The 19,187-nt window shown below is 46.1% G+C and overlaps 1 protein-coding gene across 1 annotated transcript in view; it reads left to right on the top strand.

Moving 5' to 3' along the window:
• LOC135907491 (calcium-activated chloride channel regulator 1-like) overlaps positions 1–19,187 on the top strand; it is a 166,720-nt gene that overhangs the window by 98,896 nt on the left and 48,637 nt on the right. Inside the window, exons 8-10 of the mRNA XM_065439178.2 lie at positions 7,659–7,898; positions 11,413–11,631; positions 16,835–16,912. Of these exons, the coding sequence (XP_065295250.2) occupies positions 7,659–7,898; positions 11,413–11,631; positions 16,835–16,912 (537 nt within the window). The remainder of the gene's footprint in view (positions 1–7,658; positions 7,899–11,412; positions 11,632–16,834; positions 16,913–19,187) is intronic.

The raw sequence follows: 19,187 nt of genomic DNA, 5'->3' as shown, positions 1-19,187 counted from the left end.
GCACCTGGATGGCATGCTGACCATTCATGTCGCCTTTGACCTCGCGCATAGAGACATATTTATGGTATTTGTTGCGTGTACCTATAACACCTCTACAAAAACCACAACCCAACTTCCGTCATTCTTCCTTGTGTACGCGAAACGGCAGTGGAGCACACTCGACCCCTTTGTCCCCACCTACCACACCTTTCCTAATGCGTACAACGGTGCCTGACGCGACGAGATACCTGAAAGAGTATCGCCAGATGTCCTGCTCCCTTATAGCTACAGCTCAATGTCGCCAGAAGCGGTGACATGACAATTACCTGTAGACGCTACATTTTTCAGCTTACTTCCTTGTGTGGCTGCGTATCCCGCGTCACAGCCTTGGCCATACATCCAAACCTTTTGCGTGCTAAGAAAGTCGATACCGCATGTAGAGCACACCTCACTTGTCAGGTACGTACCTGGCGGAACAATCACACCACCTAAGCATCACCGGTCGCGACACTGTCCATTTCACCCGACTTAAGCCGTGTGGTCACAGTCATTCTACCTACCCCATGAGTCGCCAGGACGGCTCAGCGTATCACCCGAGACCCTTGCAACGAAGGAGATGCACTTCTGGCCTGTTTCTGGGCGCGTGATGAGAGTTGGTGCTTAGTCCCGTGAGTTTAGTGCTACATGACATCAATAAATCACTTGACACTCAGGAGTTATATTCGAGCGGGTGAAATAAATTGAGACAAATCATTCATCAATGTGCGAGAAAGCAATGTATACGGACTTTAATTATGCAGGTAGGTTCCGCGGTCCTGAACCAACTACACATGACTGAAAATTTGAATTTGGAGGAAATATATAGGACATTAGCAGTTATCCATCGCAATATTTTGAGTTTCCGACGGAAATATGACTACAACAAATATAGACTTTTTTTTAATGCGAGGGTAAATACCTCAGAGCATACCAGGGATATGGGTGCCAGTAAATAAGGAGGATTAAAGGAATGAAAAAGGATTTGCTGATCTAATGAAGTCCAAGAGGGATCGATAATGTGGTCCCTGCGTCCAAGCAGTGTAATCACTCAGATTATGCGGCGAAGGTCCGTTGCTGCAAGGTGCCGGAGCCTCATCGGTTTCAGTACAGAGCAAACCCACTGCAGGTAGTGGATGTCGGCTTCAGCATTTCGCCACTCGCAGAGTGCACACCCAGGGCGAGGATATAACATGCGGCCACTTCCGAGTCACGGCAGGACTGAAGGAAACCCTGAACCGGATCCTCTGAAGCGCAACCTCCTCTCCACGGGTAAGGCCGCGGGGCAGATTTACCGCACACGGAGTTAAGAGAGCACGTTTGCGACGCCGGAGGTGGTTTCTTGTTAAAAGGAGGGTGGCTTCATCTAGGTAAAAGAGCTGAGGCAGTGAGGATTGAGAGGTCGCTAGACGGTTCGCAGAAACCGCACTGCTTTGGAAGCTTAGAAGGTCGCGTGGGATCCACTCGAGAGATACTACCTGCGGGATGCACGCCGCCAGAAGATGGATCTGTTGAGATACTTCAGGGCAGGCGACAAGATGCGTCGCAGAAGTCGCATCGCGTTGAAGGCATCAGTGTGGATGACGATGCGGGCCGTGGTTACCATGGAAAAGGCTGCCACAGAGCACGACGCTTCTCGAACAGCAAGGAGTTCAGCACAAAAGGAGTAAGGAGGCTCTTGGATTTGAAACCGGGTTTTCTTTTTAAGGGCAGATGCGCAAGGTCAATAAATTCCAGTGGTCGTTTCACAGACCTGAATTATTGCATCAACGAAAATCACGATGGAGCCAAGCGCCAGGTGGGCGTCTTGAGCTATATTTCGGTCACGAAGCGACGCCGCCGCGTGACTGTATGTCAGGCGACGTATATCAGTTGGCTGGTTATTGCCCTGCTGTACAAAACTCCATGGAGGAAGAACTAGCGATCGCAGTGGTAGAAGGTAGGGGTAGTAGTGGTAGACCGAGTGCTGTGTTGGTTCCCGCCTCGCAGACCGTCAGACGCAGAGTTTCAAATTTGCACGTTGTTGAAGCGGAGTTCCGTATAGAAAAGACGAATGGGTGTTGCAGAGAGTACGGGAAAGCGTAAGCCCTCAGAGCACACGTTGCGTGTGAAAGGCTGGCTTTAAGCCTGCGAGCATCACACCTCTGCTGCACCAGCTCATCTAGTTTGTTCAGCTGTGCATTTTCTTGGAGAGCCACGATCGGGGTGATGCGGGGAAGGCAAGTGACGACCCTCATTGCCCCACGATTAACAGCCTCAAGGCAATACCACTGTACCCTCGTCAAATGCTGGAATTAGGCTTGATAAACAAGGCGTGCTTGCACTATTGCCTTTACCGACTGTCGCGCAACATATGAGCGGGTGCCGCCCGTTTCAGGAGCAATGCGACTAATAAGACCCAACGTCTGAATCACCTGCTTTTTAGCGCTGGAGAGTCAAGCAATTCCGGTTCCTGACTCGTAGACCATCAGACCCAGAGTTTTAAATTTGCACGTTGTTGAAGTGGAGTTCCGTATAGATAAAGACGAATGGGTGTTGCAGAGTGTTTACGCCGGCTCCAGCGATTGGCGACTAACACGTAAGCAGATTTGCGGACGGAAAGTCTTAGGCCTACTGATGAAGCGTAAGTCGACGTCATATCTAAAGCTCATTGAAGGGCAGCGGCTCGAGTGTGCAGGTCATGATGAGTGCTCCAAACCGTGATGACATCAGCGTACAACAAGAACTTCTTGCCGGGTACATCGTGTAAGCGCCATGCAAGCGGGATGAAAGCAATATTGAATAATGTGGGCGACACTACCGATCCTTGGGGTACGCCGTGAAGAGGGATAAATGATCCTATGGCGTCACAACTGAGGCGAATTGCACAATGCCGGTCTTCAAGGAAAGATTTGGCAAAATTCCTAACTCTAGGGGGGAAATGCAGCATGTCAATTGAAGCCAAGATGGCAGCATGACTTATGTTATCATACACCTTTTCGACGTCCACAGCGAGGACAGTACGGATACTGTGGCTACGAGTTGACGATAAAACTGATGATGCCAAGACAGTCAGCCCATCTTTAGTACCTATGTATCGATGAACGGACTCCAATTCTAGCAGGGTGGTAGAAACCCTGGTAGAAACCACGACATTCGTGTGACTAGCATTTTCTCAGCAAGCTTGCACAACGTTGACGTTGGGGAAATGGGTCGGAAGTTGCGAAAGTTGGTCGGCGGCTTGCGTGGTTTCGGAATCGCGATCACAATACCCAATTTTCCGCCTGGAGGGACAACACCATCTATCCATACCTTGTTCATGGTGTCGAAGAGTTGAGGCAGCACAGCGCAACTCAGGTTCTTGTAAGCCTCATAAGTAATAGAGTCTGGACCGGGTGCTGTGTTGTGACTGGTAGCATCTATCGCTGCAAGCAACTCAGGCATGGAGAAAGAGCTTGCAATCCTCTCAGAGTCTGCTGTAGGTGGTAACTTGTGGATATGTGCCGGAATGCCTGCCAAGGAGGCACCATTTGTTGTCTGAGGCAACAAGTCGTACTGAGGGAAAAACTTCCGGACTGCTTCTCTGGCGGAATCATCCGGTGCCAAGCCGGCAGCGAAGTAGACTGTGGGCGCCGCGTCCGGACGGCGGCAACTGTGTTCCCTGGCGCGAAACTTTCGCCACAGAGTAGCACTCGATGTCTTGGGTGAAAGCCGCTAACACCATGGATGTCAGTGCCACCACGAGAGGTCGCGTTCATATGTTCGATCCTTAGAAGTAACGAAATTCAGTTTTGTACATGCTTGTGCAGAAGTGGGGTCTCGTGATGCTGCCAGTTGAGCTTGTCTGGGAGGAGGCCAAAAGTTGAGCAGGCCGATACCTGGGGCTTGTCTATCGACCTCAACCCTGCTAATGGTTGTAGCTTCATTGAGCTCGCTTTGTATGCGTTGAACAATTAGTGGTGACGACTCCACAGAGGTATCTTGGAGAGCGGAGTGAAAGGTGGCCCAGTTGACCACAGTACACTTGCGGCGCGATCAGTGGGTCTGCGACGGATGAAGGCCGATGATGATAGGGTGGTGGTAACTACACCAGCAGATGGGCTACAGGTGCCAGGTGGGAGTGCTGGGACCCGACCGCCACGTAAGATCCGTGCGTATGTTGTACGTCGAGCTTGAAGCACAGTCCGCGTTGCTGAATCGGGATGGCTAATTACTGCAAAGAACGCATCCGCGAAGGCGTCCTGCACACGCCTATTTTGGGGGCTTGAAGTAGGTGGTGGTGGCGGTGGTAAACATTTATTGCTTGAGCCTTTTTACAACATTACTTGTTAGGGGGCTCAGGAGCGCGTAGGGTGTCCGGGAGTTTGTGGCCCTCGGCGACCCTCAGAGCCCAGTCCACCAGCCGTATTTGGTCGGCTGGGTTGGAGCTAGACACCGTGGTCTCCCATCCCTCGACGTCGGTGAGTTGCCACTCAGAGGGTGGCTGGAACTCAGGATATAAGAACATAATGTGATGGAAGTTAGCTCTAGGTGCACCGCAGAGCGTACATTCCTGTTGATATAGGCCTGGATGAACCAGGGCGAGAAAAGCTGGAGAAAGAAAATTTTGTGCCTGAAGCTGGTGCCAGGTACTTTGTTGGAGTTTACTTAAGGATTTATCTGGGGGAGGGTATCTCAACCGCATTTCGCGGTAGTGGAGGGTGATCTCGTAATATTCGACCAATCGGTCTCTGGCGTTATCCAGGTCATCGGACGGCGTGGCTCGGTTGAAGGCTACTCGAGCGATAGAATGGGCCATCTCATTGCCTGGATGGCCTGCGTTGCCCCCAATCTAGGTGAGGGACGTTGAAATCACCTCCAACAAAAATAGGACACGCTTGGTATGGTCGACGGGCATTCAATAACCAGCCCAGATTAATCATTGAAGAGCCACCGGCTGGGCTAACGTAGTATGACTACCAAAACAGTTGCCTTGGGTAACTTCACAGTGACTGCCACCACCTCCTGAAATGATTCACACCAGTTTTAAAGAGAAAGGCAGACCTGAGGGTAGCGCTTATCAACATACATTGCCGCCCTTCCTGGAAGGGCAGCTGTGTGCACGCGAAGGTCACTCATCGAATGAGACACGTATCCACTGAAGCCCGGAATGGCAGGAAAGGCGGTGCTCTCCTGTAGTAACAGGGCCCACACCTGCAGCTTGTTCATACGTAGACGGGATTTATGCTCCCCCGCTTTCGTGGAGAGACCTCTGCAGTTCCACTGCAGCACGGCACAAACACCTGTGCCCGCCATTTTGATTACGAGTCCAGGCGTTGTAAAATCACAGGTTTTAGGTTGGATAACTGGCTGACCATGAACTGCAAAAGGGATGTTGTAGAGGTATCCGGCAACGAAGCGGAAAACCTGGTACTCTACGAACGATACAGCAGGGCGTGACAGTGACGATGATGCAGCGGAAACGATAGTTGAAGTGGTGTGAGATTCCACTGCACCTCGGCGACGCGCAAGTATTCCACGGTGCTGTCGGAGCTTGGAAACCTCCACTAAAAGGCGGGCAATTTGTTTGTGGAGTGCTGCCATATCATTACGCGGATGTTGCGGTACGCTCTGCTTCTGTGTAACCAGCGGGTGACGGCGGTCTTTGCGAACTTTGTCAGTGTAAATCTGTTGGGAATGGGGTGCAGGCGGGCCGGGCTTGGAAAGCTCTGGCCTGTCGTCGTCATCCCATTGGAGCGTCGCAAACCTGTTAGACGTCGGCACTGGTTGGGTGGCAGCATGCTGAGGCCATTCCTTATGAATCCCGTGATGCACCTTCTGAGTGGCCATTTGCTTTGTGCGACAGGTTGGGGATGTGATCTCACGCTCGTCGGTCTTGCAGAGTACACATCGTTAAGACAATGTTCCAGCTAGTACAGCTTCATCTGGCGCTGTAAACGGACAGGATCGGCGCATGTGGCCAGCTCAGAAGCAGTCGCAACAATAGAGGGCACTGGGTTTATATGGCCGAGGTCGTAGAAGCAGCAATAGTATTACTTCATATTTGTTCTCTTTAAGCTAGAAATACACCACGTAGGAAGTTTTACCGCAGCATTGCGAGTAGCGGTAGTGGCCCAAATTCATTTCTGCCGTAATGATAGCCAGCCGGTGTTCAAGGTTCCAACAATGCCCACTGTGTACTCGGGAGTAATTACCGCGTCAGTTCCTAGATGCTGTTGTTGCCAGTTTAATAAATGCAGATGAAAACATGAAGGACCGGTCAGTGGGGTGGCGAAACAGTCTGACGGGTGAGGCGCTCGTGTACATATAATCTAGCTTCCCGCCAGCCGCGCGCAAATCCAGAAGTGACTTTTGTTCGCTCTGGGCGTCACTGTTTGACACATTTCAGAAAGTCTTCCAAGAGGCATGCAAACATTCAGGCGCACACAGCCTGACAATAACAAACGAAAACTGGTGCCAGGAGAACGCGTGCTAAATGGTAAGCTGGTTATGCTAAGCGAAAAAAAAACGTTGCTACGCATAAGGACAAGTAAGCTTTTATTTATGTCTGTGCATGTGTATGTTATTTTGCGTGATGTACACTGTGTTAAAAAAATTTTATCTTCTTGGTGATTGTCGCATAGCCTTCGCGGCAACAGAATGTTTTCCTGATGAACAGTGATTTGTTCATAATTTTAGAAATTGCGGTCTAGACAAAGCTGTAGCAGCTAGTTCGGAACTGAAAAACTGGCGCAAGATAGTCAGACACGTGTGGCCGCCAGCCACATGAACGATAATGACGAAGTGCGCAGTGGTACGCGCGCTTTCAAAGTGTCAACCAAAACTAAAAGCACACCGTTTTGCGAAGGCCTCGATTGTTCCCTTCTTGAGTTTTTTCTGATGGAGGTGCTGGGTACGTAGATTGCCGGAGCGTACCCTGGACACAAGTCTGGCGAGTAGTTGGCAGAAACTGCGCCTCTACACGTGCGTATCAGCCGTCGCCTTCAGGGACTCACGCTACGGCACGGTCTGCTAGCTGAGCGTGCGACGACAATGTATCCCTCACCTTCCATGGTTAGCACTGAAGGGGAGGGCATCGTCAATGCCGGACGCCACATTCATTTCATGGCGGCGCTTTGAAGACGCGAACGATCGTATTGACCACTTCGGGCGTCTCGCCAACTTTAACGACTCGACGTTGCAGCGACGTTGCTCTTCGTGAACGCAAGTTACGCACCAGCGCGCGGAAGCGGCGAACATTCACAAAGAGCACTGCGTCGTCGCAGCACATACGGAAAGGGCACGGACGCGGCGATTGCCTTCACCTGCACGCTCATTCCTCCTCCATCAATCGCTTCTTTGGGGACTTCATACCTGATGTCGCAGATTTAACAGAGGGTTCATGTGCGCTTACCGGAAAAATACGTTTGGGTCCAGAGCGTCTGCAAGGTTAGCAAAAACTAGATGTTCGAGTTTTTGAGCTGGTGGTTAAAGGCACGGGACGGCAATTCGTAGGGTAATGTTTGGTGCCGTTGGTGCTGCAGAATTTTTCTTATTAGTTTTAGGTGCAAACGTAAGGGCGAATCAGTTAATTGGTGGTTCACCACGAATGTTCGCTCATGTGATAGGCAGTACAGCTAACAGTTCATTAATCAATACCTTCTGGTGGTATCTATCACTTTCAGGTGCTTATTACTCCCAATCAAACTGCGAAATGTAACACCAGGGAATCAACTCATACAACGGGCACCTACCACCGCGAATTTACGTCCCAAATAGCAGCAGCGAAAGCACGTGCGGAAATATTCCAGTCTGCTTATGACGAGTGCTTTCAAAGCGTAGGATACAATCCCGAATTGGACCTGAAGACCATCTTTGTCGATACTTTCGACCGCCACACGAAGCCCTCCCACGAGCCCCTGAGGGTAAGTACAGGTTTTCTACCACACAGCACAGAATATCCGTAGAGACTGTGGAAATTTTTACCCGTATTTTCCAGCCTATTTAGTATCACGACCATGAAGTGCGTTACCGCGCTTTGGAGAATTAGGAGAAAGATTTAGCTGAGAGCCATCTTCGACTGACATATTTAAATGCACGTAATATGCAGAAATCACCTTTTGAAACAATTGCTCCAGTGATTTGAACAATATTTAAGGCAATTGCGAGAGGCAGGGAAATGTAGTTATTAAAAAAAATCTATATATGCCTGTATATGTTCTTAAGGTTGCCAATAACTGGTGTCTTTCAAAACAATCGAAGCGTTTTTATACATACATTTCTGTCAGTCTAGACAGAAAACAGGGATGGCTGTTCCGTAAACAGCGCCTGTTCATCGCAAGTGAACACATTTTATATTAGTTTACAGTTTACGTGAAACAGGTACTAGCCTTATGAACGTTTTCCGAAAGTCCAGCCCACATATTAGCGTTATAAGTTCGGTGCGTAACGTTACAAATTTGTGTGCTTTAGATTTGTGATCCGTACGGTGAACAAGTGGCGCAGGACTTCAGGTTTGGAAATGACTTTTAATGTAGCATGTATAGATAAACAGAATGCTGGATCGGAAATTTTTGAGGTTGCTCAACAAGTTTCTAATTTGTGATTTGTGATCCGGACGGTCAAGAAGTGGCACAGGACTTCAGGTTTGGAAATAACCTTTCATGTAGCAGGTATAGATAAACAGAATGCTGGATCGGAAATTTTTCAGGTTGCTCAACAACTTTCTCATTAACACGTTTCCTCTTTGTAGTAGTTTCGAACCGCTTGTAGGCAAGGTTGCAGCAATTCCTTTTTAATATTTATAGCACTTACTCGAGCCCAGTAAGGGAAATTGCTGAACAAAAAGATGAAAAGAGAAAGATAGTATAATACGTAACAGAGAAATAAAGCGACGTTCAACCAGTGCAACAAACTTAATCATGAACACGTGGTCACTATCGCTAAGTGTAGACATAAACAACATTGCGCAGACAGCGAGCAGCTCCGCCTAACTCTTTCGCTACCGCGCCCACAGAAAGCGATCTACTTCATCGACTGTTCTTTCAAAGCGTTGTTAAACATTTCCATTGGAATTATTCTATACCAGCAGCGCTATGCACCGTCTGAAATGAGGACTGAACTTTAACTATCTCTCAGATCTGTCAATTTTTTGGACGACTGGGGAAAATATAAAGCTTGCATTGAAGGTATCGTCGAACCTAGCGTGTAGTGCTCACATACTCAATGAAACGACGCAAAATTTGCGGTTTCGTTAATTCCGTAGCGCCATGTTTACACAGAAGCGTTTCTCGGATTGTCAATTTTTCGATCAGACGTATAGCCTGTTTTACCAATGTTTCAAATAAAGGTATACGCTCACGAGTGCGTGTCATCTTGAAGATTGTGTTCGACTAATATCAAGCGTAAGATTATTTTTCCGTCTGTGGGTTACCGTTGTTCATCCGTGCTTCATCAGCACGTGTACAAGTATTACGCGCAATATTTCCTTCCTTTCGGCTTTCCGCTCGAACAGGAATACGCACTTGATCCCAGACCTAGCTTCTGCCATAGCTTGGCTTTTACTCTCTCTTGCATTTTGAATATCTTATTTGTGCACCCTTGTGCAGTACTGTGCGTTTTCATGCAATATTTCAAATTACAGGAAATAAATTACGGGAACTAAACAAAGCATGTGGAGGCTCCAGGGCTAGTTGAATGCACACAAGACCACCTTGCTTGCACGGAAAAGCTGATCGAACACACTATCCAATTACGACGAGGCTATTGCATGCTTCCCAAACCTGACAACCATTGCTTCGCGAGCGTAAAAAGTGCCGCATATAACCAACTAGGTGTCTATTGTAAGGAGTAAAAACAAGTGTTCCCTGAAAAATAGAGAGAGAGAGAAAAGATTACAGAGAAAGGCAGGGCGGATAACCAGAGGTAGTTCCAGTTGGCTACCCTTCAGGTGGGGAAGGGTTAAGGGGGATAATAAGAGAGAGTGGAAGGGTAAAATAGCGTGGAAGAGAGAACATGAACAAACCGCCCCCTACAGTTATAAACCGGTAGGGGGCTGCGTGTCTATATTCACTCCAACAAATCTTAATGATAATTTTTTGGTGTATGCGATCTGATTTACAGAAGTTAGGAACTAGGAAGCAGGCGCTCCTTCTGTATATTTTATTTTTTACTCTGTAATCTGTGTTCCTTGAGGTGCTTTCTTGAATTTTCACGTAGAAAATGTGAATGCCTGTCTGAGCAGTTATTACTCCTTTACGTTCATTGTAAATGCTAATGATGAAGCTATAATTTTAGGTATTGCGGTATACGTTGCGACTATTGTGTCTTGAAATCAAACGTTAAAACAAACGCAGCAGAAATGAGCGCATTACTAGCGGTAACCGAAGAGCTGAATAGTTCCAGAGCTTAATTTGAAGGTGTAAATTCTTCTTGTCGTTTTTGAAGCCCCTTCTTAAAGATTGCTAAGAAATCAAGCAAGTCACCATAAACTAAACTTTGCTCTCATAATTATTTGTCAGTATGGGCGTAATGCTTGTTTATGTGCACTTTGAGTTGACGATTTCTTAGCAAACACTATAATGTTTCTCTAAAAATAGAAACAATTGAACCCGCCGTGGTTACTCAGTGGCTATGGTGTTGAGCTGCTGAGCACGAGGTCGCGGGATCGAATTCCAGCCACGGCGGTCGCATTTCTGTGGGGGCGAAATGAGAAAACACCCGTGTACTTAGATTAAGGTGGACGTTAAAGAACCCAAGGTCATCGTTATTTCCGGAGTCCTTCACTACGGCGTGCCACATAATCAGAAAGTGGTTTTGGCACGTAAAATCCCATTATTTAATTTAATTTAGGAAACAATTGATGATACAGTGTAGTGTTTATAGAGACTCAATATCCAATGTTATCCTCGGTATCACAATGTGTCCACTACTGTGTTCGGGAGTTGTCGCGTGAACTAGGTGTTATACATCAGCAAGAATGCCTAACTCGCCTAACCAACGACAAAAAAAGAAAATAAAGCTTTGCATTTTCTTAAACAAATTACTTTGTGCAAATATATCATGTATAGTGCACACTTATGTGTGAAGACAGCATAAATTTATTATGTAGGTATTGAACTAAATCTCACCTAATTTCTATTTTGGAAGAAATATTGCCTGCTTTTATCATAATGACCTGCGGTTTCCTTTGCATCCTGTATGACATGAAATCATGTTTTTTTTAGAAAGCTTTTCTTTCATATATTTGTTTTTATTCTGTTAGATGGTCCTTCGTTTGCTGGTACCGACGATTCTGTTGTACAAGGGTGGCTACAGTGTGCACTTCTCTCAAATCGATCTGATAGACCGCTTTTACCCACGACTTTCATTTATTTCACGGATATAAATGATTGTATCATATTGTGATTTAAGTGAACCGGGATTGCCTTCGTCTTACAGGTGATGTACGAAACAAAGGGCTTCACCGGAACTATTCAAGAAACATTCCTTCTTGATGACGCCTTGGGAAACAACACAATCGTTACCATTAGCCGCCAATCCACTGGAAGCTACTCACTCACGGCGTGGCTTGTTGACCCTACAGGAAAAAGGTGTCAGAATTGTCAGGAAGTTGAGAGCGGCCGCGACAAATCACTTACCATCCCAAGCCCAGCAACGGTATGCCTGTCCTCTTACGAACCATGATTGACATAATATGCAGGTTACTTTCGTTATATTATATTTATTTCTCTGCAGCCGCCTCTATTGATTACCAATCATGGCGATATCGTAGACGTAGTGTCCTTTAGACAAATGAATGACCAAAGCCATTTTGTTAGGAAGCGAAAGCTCTGGGCCGCTGCGAAGAATTAGGTGGGAAAGGTATATATGTTCCTCGATTGTTTACTGAGGCACACATATATCTCAGTACCTGGTCATTTGCTTTCTGTCGAGTGGTTTTACTAGGTGTATATTCAGTTCCGTCACCCTCTCATAGCCTGGTTGACCCTTCATACACTACTCGAACAAGACACTTTGTCTGCCATATGTCGAGATGGCTTCATGTCTTTCAGGGTTAGTTTACATTCACTTTCCGAGAGTTATAATGTCTCATGCAGTAATAAATGTTGAATGTTGGAGCTTCAATTCCAAAAAGCTGCGTGAATCGAAATAAAGTACTCGAATTCTGCTCTGCATGACTCCTGACAGTGCGTGCAGTAGGGACAGGTGTTAACAGTCGTAGCTTTTCTGGTTTGGTGCCTTTTCACAAGTATGTACAGTGTGCCTGCAGCGGTGGCCATACCTTTCATAAAAAAAAAACATTGTCCATGCGAGTAAGACTGCCCTTGCCCTCAAACAAGTGGACCGAGGTACCTTCTGCTTTAAATTTGGATCGATGCAATGCATCGGTGCTCTGCTTGGAGGGCCTTCGGCCCATACTTGCACGTGGGTATTTTGGTAAGCAGGGCATGGCGGGTAAATGGTGTGTGCCGTGCTGTACGTATTCTGAAGCCCACCCGCTTGCGCGCTAAGTGCGATAGTGGCTGCGTCTTCCCCATTCGTGCCAGTGTGCGGCGGTATGGACAGAATTTCCACATTTGAATGTCCTGTATTAGTTCCCGCTATATTCTAGTGTCCTTGGCGATAGCATCACCTGTCGTAGGCTCCGGTAATTCGGCCACCGCGTCGTACGAGTGAGTAACGATCTGATAATTATTTCGTGCACTCTGCTCTGCAATGTGTCACATGTGAATTGAAATGGTGCTGCCCGCTTCGAATACGGCAACAGTTCTGCGTGTAAATTTGCAACCCTGGGAAGATGGCGTGTGTGATAGCCACTGTGTTGGGTGCAGATGTGCTATACCAGGCCATGCTGACTATTTCATTTCTGATTGCAGTGTCCGCGCTGATGCCAATGGTGTGGTACAGCACTCTTAGTTCCAATTTCTTTTCAAATACATTTCGAGAGGATTCGCCTGGCCATTCAGTGTTCTTGCCTCTGTATGCCCAGTAGTGCTTTCCATGCGGCGATGTGGTGAATTCTCAGGGCCCCAGCTTTGCGTGGAATTTATTACCCCATGCCATAATCTGTTCTCCGAAAGTCATGTTTCCTAACCAGTATCAATTTTGTATTTGTGCTTCATTGATTATGTCCCGAATGTGTGGTGTGATCAGTAGCTTGAGCAGGTCCTCGTTCCTTGCGTGCTTCGCTAGCCCAGCTATAGCACAAAGGGTCGCGTTCTGCAACTTTTGGATGTCGCCAATGTCTTCTTTAGAGAAGCCGTACATGGATGCTCCTTAAACAATCCTTCCAACCGTTACTGTTTTGGAAACGTTTAGCACGCTTTCTGACGCCCTCCTCCATACTTGCTTGATATATTTGGAACCATATGCAACAATGGTCTCCATTTGTGCTTTAGTGTGCGAATCAATTGCTAGGAGCTTTTGCAGCTAAGAATTGATGCCCCGAATAACCACATTGGTCCATTAGTTAACGCTAGGTTGCTTTGGCTTATGTGTAACGTGATGCTTGCTTACATTAGTAACTTTCTTTCTGTTTACGTTCAATAATTTCGTCTTCTGTGGTGTCAGTTGAAGTCCCAGGTTATTTAATGTATCGGTAGGGCTGACCATGGTTACTTGCAGTTCGATTTGGATGACATGCACTTCCGAATAATCTGTCGCTTCCATCCGTACCGTGATTTCGTAGGCGTAACTATAAAACGGGCTACTGTGCCTCGCTTAAAACTTTGTACCACCGGTGTCATGGCCAGCTTGAATAGCATATTCCCGAGGATACATCCCTAGGGTACTCCACTATCCGCTTAGTAGGACTTCGTACTCCATCCCCAGTGCCTTTCCATAGAGCTGGATTTGTCTGCTTTAGAGAAAGCTTTGGATCTAATTGTATGTTCTTTGGCTTGAGTACTTGGCTGCTAATGCTGTGGGATGACCTCTTGTTTCACGTTGCTGAATGCATTACGCATATTTACTGCTAGAATACATTCAGGTACCTGTGTCCGTGACTTGCGGTTGATCACTTTGCATAGCAAGCACAGGCAGTCATATGTGCGCAGGTTCGGCTGGAAACCAGCCTGCGTGGGCTGCAATACGTGTTTGATATAGTGCTGTTTTCTCGTGATTAGCATTCTCTCTATCAATTTGCAGATAAAAGGCATTAGAACTATGTGGCGTAGATTAGTTGACTACGTGTGGTCTTGCCGAAGCGTCGGTATACGGTGTATGACAGATCTGGCACTAGTTCAGGTTCCCAGGTTTCATTGGCAATTGTTAAGAGCTGTTTTTGAGCGTCACTGCGGAGGTGGAATCACTGTCTCGCGAAAGTTATTGAGGAATTATTTAAAAAATTATCAATTCGTCGATCGTTACTCTCTTACCTATTTTAGATGTCGCAAAGTAACTCTAAGTCGGAAGAACTGGGCTGGGTCTTTAAATGAACCTTCTGCATTTCTTCACGCGTTGCTCATCATCAATACGAATGCTCTTCAAAATTCTTTTCTCCTCCCTTCTTTCTCTTTGTGACGACATCTGCAGCGACACTGACAATTCCCTCATTTTGCTTATTAGAGGAAAAGGCAGCGTTGTAATCTACAAGCACCACGCTGACAAGATTCTGGTTGGTAAATGGCGCGATCCGTGCGCCCGAGTCATCTATGAAGCGCATGATTTTTTGTAGCCGGGACTAGGAGAGTAAACTTGGGATAGCCAAGTAAAAAAAACTAAGAAATCATCCACAGCTGATTGCTTCGATTGACCATCCTAATTACCCGTCACTGTCCAGCGTCACAACTGTCGTTTCGATTCGTCGGCTAATATCTGCTGGAGAGTTTGCCATTTAGAAGTAAACGTCCAATTGCAACGGACCGTAGCCGACTCTCTACTAGAAAAGGTGCCCCATCTGTAACCTAATGAAGGTAAAGGTTGATTTCGCTTGCATTACAGTTAAACAGACGCAAGTGTTAAATTTAACTGATCTGTTTTTATGTTTGTGATAAGTATACAAACCTGTGTTTGCCATTGTCAATGATCTCGAGTTTGTGTTCATGGCCTCCTCTGTCTTTTGGCAGCCTGAACATGTTGGCGAGCTGCCTTGAACTACTATGCGGTTTTCCGGTTGCACACCTGCGGTGGGTTTACTTGTATATTACATCTCCCGCGTTACATCTGGCTGGTACAATGAGTGCAAGTATAAATGCGTAGCCACAACATAAAACTCCCAGAGAACGTAGGTGGCAATTTATAATTGTTCCACAATTTTCAAAAATCGCCTTAGGCCGATAGCATCCTTCCTGTCCTATAGCTGGACTATTCGAAGACGCGGACAACAGCAGCATAGGAAATCAAAGCACCTATTAAAAAATAAGCATAAATTCGCTACTTAACTTTTCGATTACTCACACTGCGGGGTATCACATTGCGGCGATTTGCGATTTGTAGCCAGTGTGACTGCAAGATGTATCCATTTGAAATGGATGTCCAGGACGACACCTGTTTATAGATATTTCCCAAAGCGAGGGGCGAAATACACAGCTCTTCCAGATACTTTTGCTCTTAAATGAATGCCACAACATTTTGTTAAAGATTAAGTGCGACTACAGGGGATTTTCATGGCGGGTTTCCCAGCACACATCTACAATCTGGTCTGAATCAGCGAATTGAGTTCAAGCGGAATCGCCTTAAAATGTCACCAGCAACAATTCCTAAAAGCCCATGTGTGCCATAAAGTAATTAATTGTGGAGTTGATTGGCGAAATACTTTGTTAAGTTTAATATCTGTGTTCATTTCTCGTGCATGTAATGTCCGCCTATCCATAATACATCTCGATGGCTGTAAATATGTTATCTGTATTGGGCAATTTTTAAAACTTCGTGAAATCTTTGAAGGGGTCACGCCCTATTATCTGGAAATAAGGATTCCCTTTTTTTAAGAGAGATGTGTCGCTATGCTTTGCTTTCTCAAATTTCTGTTCTCATCATGGGTCGTTGCATAACGGAGCTAAGGCAAATAGGCTTTTCAACAATATATTTAGGCATTATGTTTACAAGGCTTTTCTTTTCCAGTTTTTAATTCTGTGCATTTACGAGCCAAAACCACGATCTGATGTTATGTGTAGTCAGGCACTTCTAAATATTCTTGATCATTTCATCATCATTTTCATCAGCCTAGCTACGCCCACTGCAGGGCAAAGGCCTCTCCCATACTTCTCCAACTACCCCGCTCATGTACTAATTGTAGCCATGTTGTCCCTGCAAACGTCTTAATGTCATCCGCCCACCTAACCTTCTGCCGCCCCGTGCTACGCTTCCCTTCCCTTGGAATCCAGTCCGTAACCCTTAGTGACCATCAGTTATCTTCCCTCCACAATACATGTCCGGCCCATGCCCATTTCTTTTTCTTGATTTCAACTAAGATGTCGTTTACCCGCGTTTGTTGCCTCACCCAATCTGCTCTTTTCTTATCCCTTAACGTTACACCCATCATTCTTTTTTCCATAGCTCGTTGCGTCGTCCTCAATTTCAGGAGAACCCTTTTCGCAAGCCTCCAGGTTTCTGCCCCATATGTGAGTACTGGTAACACACAGCTGTTATACACTTTCCTTTTGAGGGATAGTGGCAACCTGCTGTTCATCATTTGAGAATGCCTGCCAAACGCACCCCAGCCCATTCTTATTCTTCTGGTTATTTCAGTCTCATGATCCGTATCCGTGGTCACTACCTGCCTTAAGTAGATGTATTCCCTTACCACTTCCAGTGCTTCGCTACCTATCGTAAACTGCTGTTCCCTTCCGAGACTGTTAAAGATTACTTTAGTTTTCTGCAGATTAATTTTCAGACCCACCCTTCTGCTTTGCCTCTCCAGGTCAGTGAGCATGCATTGGAATTGGTCTCCTGTGTTACTAAGCAAGGCAATATCATCAGCGAATCGCAAGTTGCTAAGGTATTCTCTATCAACTTTTATTCCCAATTCTTAGGGTTCCTTAATTAACGTGCACATAAATATAAGTCCAGAAGCGCTTTTGTTGCGTGTTGCCCCATTTGAAATTCGTCAAGCAAAGCTGTCATGGAAACCATGACCTCAAGTTCGCTTTTTGACAGTCGCATAGTTTGTCTTCTAATGTAAGACTGTTCCCGATCACGTGCTTCTTACCATTGCTATTCTCACAGTTTATTTGTATCAGAATCTATTGAATATATTACCTTTAGCTATTGGGAAACTGCTGTATTTATTCACATTGTTTTGCCCTAAATCTTTTTACGGCATGGCCCAGCTAAAGCTTTCAGGTGAAAAGTTGCGGAAGTCTTTTTTAATGTCTACCTTTAAAGCCAGTAGTGTACACAATATGCATCAACTTTGTTTTTAAACAAATTTGTTGGCGGAAGCGAAACTGCGGTAAAAACGACTAGTTATCTGTTGGTCTTGAAACTTATTATAGTGTTGCTGTACTGTAAACGTTTAACGTTCGTTTTTAAGGTGGCATGTGAATATTACAATGCAGGTAATCGAAAAAACTACGAAGATTATAAGTTTTGACAGTGTCAGCCCCGAGTGCACAAACTAAATTCCCGCTGTCCGTCATAGCGCCGCTTGACGTGTTCTGACACAATATGGTGGCGCAACCGGACATGTCGCCACGCCTTTACGGAGATGCGTAGTATCGAGCATCCCTATCGCGACAGATGTCACTTGCTCTTATCGCACAGCTATAAGAAGCAGCATAGGCCATCGGCAAAATCTAAGAGCAACATGCTGATAGCGCTACGGATATGTATGCGTGAAAGAAGCGATTAGAGGAACAGGCGTCTTGACTGTGCAGGGTAAGGTGCTGCCGAACGTGGAAGTATGTGGCTTGGAAAACGGCAAGCTGAATGACAGGGCACTAAAGCCTTGTCGAGCAATCTAACAACAAGTGACCATGTTGACGCTGTATCTTGTTTCGCTGCATCGCCTGTAGTCGTACAAAATGATGGTGAAATTGTCTGACGCCGACAACCATGATGTCACTAGAATTGTTATCCCAAATTCCGAACACTCACGTTTATGATGGTGCGGAACATGAACAAAATGTCTATTGTGAATACTGGTATTGCTGGGGAGCGGCGTAGATAAACCGACACGTCCACTGTGCACAGTAAATGTGAAGTGCGTTCGTGTCGCCTTGACATGGGGGCCGCAAATGCATCCAACGCTAAGATTGGCTTTCACATTACCAAACTCTTCTAAAGAAGCTAGGCGGAACACCGATCCCCCAAATTGGCTAGATTAACTGTATTTCTCTGAGAGCCATAAAGATGTTGATCTTTTAAGTAATGTACCAATATAAAACGCCATAAAACGTTAACAATGAGAAAGCGTGGTCGAAGGAGGAGTTTTAAGCAATGCGAGATGGAAAGCCAAGGCCATTTTTTTCTGTTGCACCTCTCCCGTTGCAATGGCTTTCGTCTGCACAGATAATATGAACACATAAACAACCAGCCCGATCTCTTCGCTAACCTAATTCTCCATAATTGCTAACTTAAGCACTTCACGTGAGCCCTTGCAGATAGGGAAACAAAACGACGGTTCAGTAATTACTTGCAAGGCTTCCAAGTGAACCACGAAAACAAACTTTGTCAGATACGGCACGCAACATGACCACACTCTCATTTCTGCCAAATGTAAACAGGTTGTAACTTATAGCTTGGTCAGAACAATGGAAAGCCTAGCTCATAGACGCCATACCACACGTTTCAAAACTTGCTTAAGATAACTTTTTTAACAGACACTGACTTTCATCCAACTCATTTAACTTCACAAAGATTTTCATAACGTTGTGCTCATTTTCGCTAAATTTGTTCTCGCCGGCATTTGTAGTTCTGCCAGAACAATGACTTAAATTCTGCCCCCTTCGTTACGCACACTCATAACGCTAGAACACTCATATAGGTAATATATTACGACAGGTTATCCACTTATTACCCACCCACTTCGAACTTTGTCAACACGTGGCCCATTACCTGGTCCTTGCTGTCATTAATCATAAAGAAGCTGAGTCGTTTCGTTCACTGTACCAACCAGGCGAACCAAGTACACGAATCACGCATAAAGAAAAGAACCAGAACGCGGCGGCTAAATAGTTATTCGCAACACCTCCTCTAGCTAAATGCCAGGGAGACGTCTCGTTCTCCCATTGTTGGCGTTGCGCCGCGGGGTTGCGCGCTTTTAACGAGGGGTG

The sequence above is a fragment of the Dermacentor albipictus genome, chromosome 6, assembly GCF_038994185.2.
Source record: "Dermacentor albipictus isolate Rhodes 1998 colony chromosome 6, USDA_Dalb.pri_finalv2, whole genome shotgun sequence".
Classification (NCBI taxonomy): domain Eukaryota; kingdom Metazoa; phylum Arthropoda; class Arachnida; order Ixodida; family Ixodidae; genus Dermacentor; species Dermacentor albipictus.
This window is presented reverse-complemented; position numbering and strand designations above follow the sequence as displayed.